We start from the raw sequence: 3851 nt of genomic DNA on the forward strand, positions 1-3851 counted from the left end.
TCCAGGTTAGTTGGCATTGGTGGTTGCTCCACAAGTTGGAGGATACAAGCTTACAAAGGTGCTCATGGATGGGGGCAGCAGCATCAACATCCTTTACTATGAAACCTTTTGTAGTATGAATTTGACTGACAAAGATCTTAAGCTGTCCTCTACTGTTTTCCATGGAGCGGTGCCTGGTAAGTCGGCGTATCCAGTGGGTAAGATAACACTGGATGTTGCTTTTGGAGATGACAATGATTCCAGAGCTGAGAAGTTGACCTTTGAGGTGGTGAAAATCAGGAGCCCGTATCATGCTTTGTTCGGGCGGCCGACTTACACCAAGTTTATGGCACGGTCGTGTTATGTTTAAGATGCCGGGTCATAAGGGCACCATTACTGTGCATGGTAATAGAAGGATTGCCCTGGATTGTGAAGAGAGTGATGCTGCTTATGCTGAGTCGGCCTGTGCTACTGAGGAGTTGATGTTTTATAAGGACAATATTGACCCGGCTGATATGACTTCCCTGAAAAAGCCAACCACAGAGAATGTTGCAAATTTGGTTAGAGTACTGAGCAAGTAGGCCACCATCTAATTTCAAAGATAGTGTATGTGAACTTAATGCCTTATGTAGGGAAGATGATTAATATTGTAGCGCTTCTTTAGTTCAAACTGCATTGTTCCATTGTTGTAGATCTGCTTACAATAATTTGTTCAGTTGGGCTCATTTCTTCAACCAAAAAATTGCGCCCCCTGTTGACCTGTGTTCCATGGAAGAAATTTTGGAATGTATAACATTGACCTTTAGAATAGCAGTACTACCATGCTTTCTACTAAATATATTTGTTAATTACATCATTGTTTTATTCAGCTGCATTCTTGGCTTCAGCTTCTTGAACAACCTATAATTGACGGGAGCATGTAAAAAGTTGTGGATTTTTTTGTTCAATCGCTGCGACTATGCGATGGTGATGACGTTCTTCCTATCTATGTTGGAGATGACAAGATTGACGAAGATGCATTCAAGGTAAGCTATGAACCACTATGAGCACAAGGGGCGCCAGGGGAGCTAGGTGCAGCAGTTATGTCGCATGGAAGCAAAAAGGCATCCAGATTTCTTCAACAATCATCCCACAGGGCAACCATGTACCATCTATCCATGCAGTGCAAACCACTAATTTTTTTACCTTTTTCTAAAAAAAGTCACAATTATGTCTGACTTACTATACACTGTACTTCCATGCTCCAGCATTCATAACATCAACAAGATAAGCCACAATTTATTTGAGAAAATATCTTGCTTTATCGATCAAGGATAATTAATAGTGAGTGTCTCTCGAATACAATTCAGGTCACTAGACGCAGCACATCAAAGCTATACACGTGAAAGTACCTCTCTTGTTATGAACAGTAAAAAATAGATAAAATAAAAAAAATCTGAAATTATTTTGTGAAATAATTTCACAAATGTTTGAAGCATGCAAAATTTCATCGCGAAATCACATTTGTGGAAGGCCTGGCAAAAAAAAATCAGAGCTCCAAAATGCTTTTGTAAGTAACATTTTCAGAGTATCGATTTTGTTTTTTCTTTACCACGCCTGCCACCAATGTGATTTTGCGATGAAATTTTGCATGCACAACAAACATTTGTGAAAGTATGCCACAAAATAATTTCAGAAATTTTGCTCTCCCACGGGCTGAGAAATAAAATATAGAGAGGCTTTCCCTCAAAAGAAAAACTATACTTGCCCATGGGCGCGGCGGCCTCTGCCTGCTAGTCTAGTATTATGTTGATCCGCAATCCCTTATAGTGAAGCCATAGTCAAACATGACACCAACAGGCAGAGCTAACGAATTGAAGGAAACAAGCCATTAACAAAGTCCCATAAGGCCAGAAGGCCAAGTGAAGAAGAGCAATAAAAAGTGGACTTGCACATTCTATATGAAGTCATGTACCACAATGTACCACTTAGGCTATGTCTAAAATCACTACAAGTCACTTCCACAGTTCCACCTTGATGGAGACGCCCTTGCTCCAGCATATAGAGTTTGTCGTGAATTTAAAACACACCCTTTTAATTTGGTCCCTCAGCTGTTGAAGCTACTTCCATTTCTGCAGAAATACAACAAGAATTCAGAAATAAATAAATAAATAAAAGCAGCTTAGCATCGACTAAGGACCAACAGGACTAACTATCCAAAACATTAATACTAACCTATTACTAGCAGCAGCCTGCTACACATGCAAAAAATCATTAAGAGAAGGCAAACTTGCTCCGGAGGGGAAATAAACCCCCGTTTCTTGAGCATAAATATCACCGTAAAAAATATTCGATGAGAAGCCATCCGTCTATATTCTTTGAAAATGTAAGCGCTAACTGAAAAACCAAGGCGGAATACCTGGAATGTAGAAGCTCATGTAGGGGCAGACTCTCCTAAATTCATCGAGCACCTTGGTGACTCGGCCTGACTTGAGTTCAATCATGTAGACGCAAGCAATGGTGCCAACAAAAATGGCGTCGGTGCCCTCCGCAAAGCCGACCACAGATACAACGGGAATCCAACTATAGTATTTGATTCCGTTAATTGAGTGTGAGAGGGCGTCTTCAGAAAGCAGCGTCTTGAGATCGATTACCCTGCGTTGCGTCCATGTCTCTGCCCCCTCGGCGCCAGAGCCAGTCTCCCTTGCCCACAGGGTTATGATGGTGTTATCCACAGCGGCGAATCCCAGGCCACCGTCCTCCATTGTCACGAGCCTTCCATCACACTCGGCCAGCGCCTCCAACACGGACAAGCGGGCTGTAGTAAGTTGGTACTCGATGGTGTAATCCAAGAAGCCGCGGAAGTAGAGCGCGTCCCCCACATGGACGCTAGCTGCAAAGTGGGCATTGGCCCCGGGGTGATGAAGAGAGGTGATCTCGTTCCACGCGCCAGTCTCCGAGGAGTAGAGGCGGGCGGAGGTCACCCCCTTCCCCTTGTCGGTGGATAGGAAGGCCACGCGGAAGGGCCCACCCTCGCAGCCGCAGTGGTCGCAGCCTTCCGCGGCACAGAGCACCGCCGCTGCGTAGTCGACGTAGTCCTCCGGCTCCGGCGAGGGCTGGGGAACCCGGCGTTGGTCGTCCGTCATGGGTTCCCAGACGACGAGGTCCAAGGTCCCCTTGATCTGCGCGTTTGTGGTGGCGAAGAGGGCCCGGCCGTGGCGGCAGTCGACAACCAACCAACATGGAAGGACGGGATCGACAACGCGAAAGACGGAGGTTGGGACGAATCGGGAATAGTAAGGTTCACCACCTTGCAGGATTTGGAGGATGCCCAGCAGGTGAGGTCTCCGGTGGAACTCGCGGTAGCGGCGGCGGAAGGTGGGACCAGCGACGAGGCGACGCCAGGGTTTGCAGACGAGCGACGCGCGCACGAGGCACGCGGGATCTTCCGGCGGGAGGCGGAGAAGGATTTGCTCTACGAGGTCTTCCATTAGCGACGACGCCGACATGGTCGCAGATGCGCTTGTGGCGCGATGCATGGGAGTAATTGACAAAAAACTACCACATTTCACGTATCCGTTCTACACAACTATCACATTTTAAAAACTGACCAAAAACTTCAGATTAATACTAATTTCGTGACAAAAAACTACCAGGTCGAGTTGAAGACCAATTTAACCGTTTTAAACCCCTTTCTGACAGAGCTAGCCCACCTGTCGGGACGGCTGCCGCGCTAACAGCTAACGGCGCTCGCCTGCTCCAGGATGTCTTCCCACCTCGTTTCCATGCGGGTAGCCACCGCCGCCATTGTTGCCGGAGCTCGTCGTTGCTCTTAGGCGCCGCCGCTGCTGCTCTATCTGCTGTCGTTGCTACCTGTCGCTACCACCGTTGTC

The 3851-nt window shown here is 46.8% G+C and overlaps 1 protein-coding gene across 1 annotated transcript; it reads right to left on the bottom strand.

Moving 5' to 3' along the window:
• Positions 1-1633: 1633 nt before the first annotated feature.
• Positions 1634-3467, bottom strand: LOC123067793 (uncharacterized). The gene is made up of 2 exons (XM_044490432.1): positions 2378-3467; positions 1634-2090 (listed from the first exon to the last, which is right to left on the bottom strand). The coding sequence occupies exons 1-2, from the start codon at positions 3465-3467 to the stop codon at positions 2053-2055; spliced, it is 1128 nt and encodes a 375-aa protein (XP_044346367.1). The 3' UTR covers positions 1634-2052.
• Positions 3468-3851: the final 384 nt, after the last annotated feature.

Source organism: Triticum aestivum, chromosome 3B, assembly GCF_018294505.1.
Source record: "Triticum aestivum cultivar Chinese Spring chromosome 3B, IWGSC CS RefSeq v2.1, whole genome shotgun sequence".
Lineage (NCBI taxonomy): Eukaryota > Viridiplantae > Streptophyta > Magnoliopsida > Poales > Poaceae > Triticum > Triticum aestivum.

Coding starts and splice junctions, on each gene's coding strand:
- LOC123067793 (XM_044490432.1), bottom strand. CDS start 3,467: ATGTCGGCGTCGTCGCTAATGGAAGACCTCGTAGAGCAAATCCTTCTC. Junction 2,091..2,377: donor CATGAGCTTCTACATTCCAG/GTATTCCGCCTT, acceptor GTATTTCTGCAG/AAATGGAAGTAGCTTCAACA.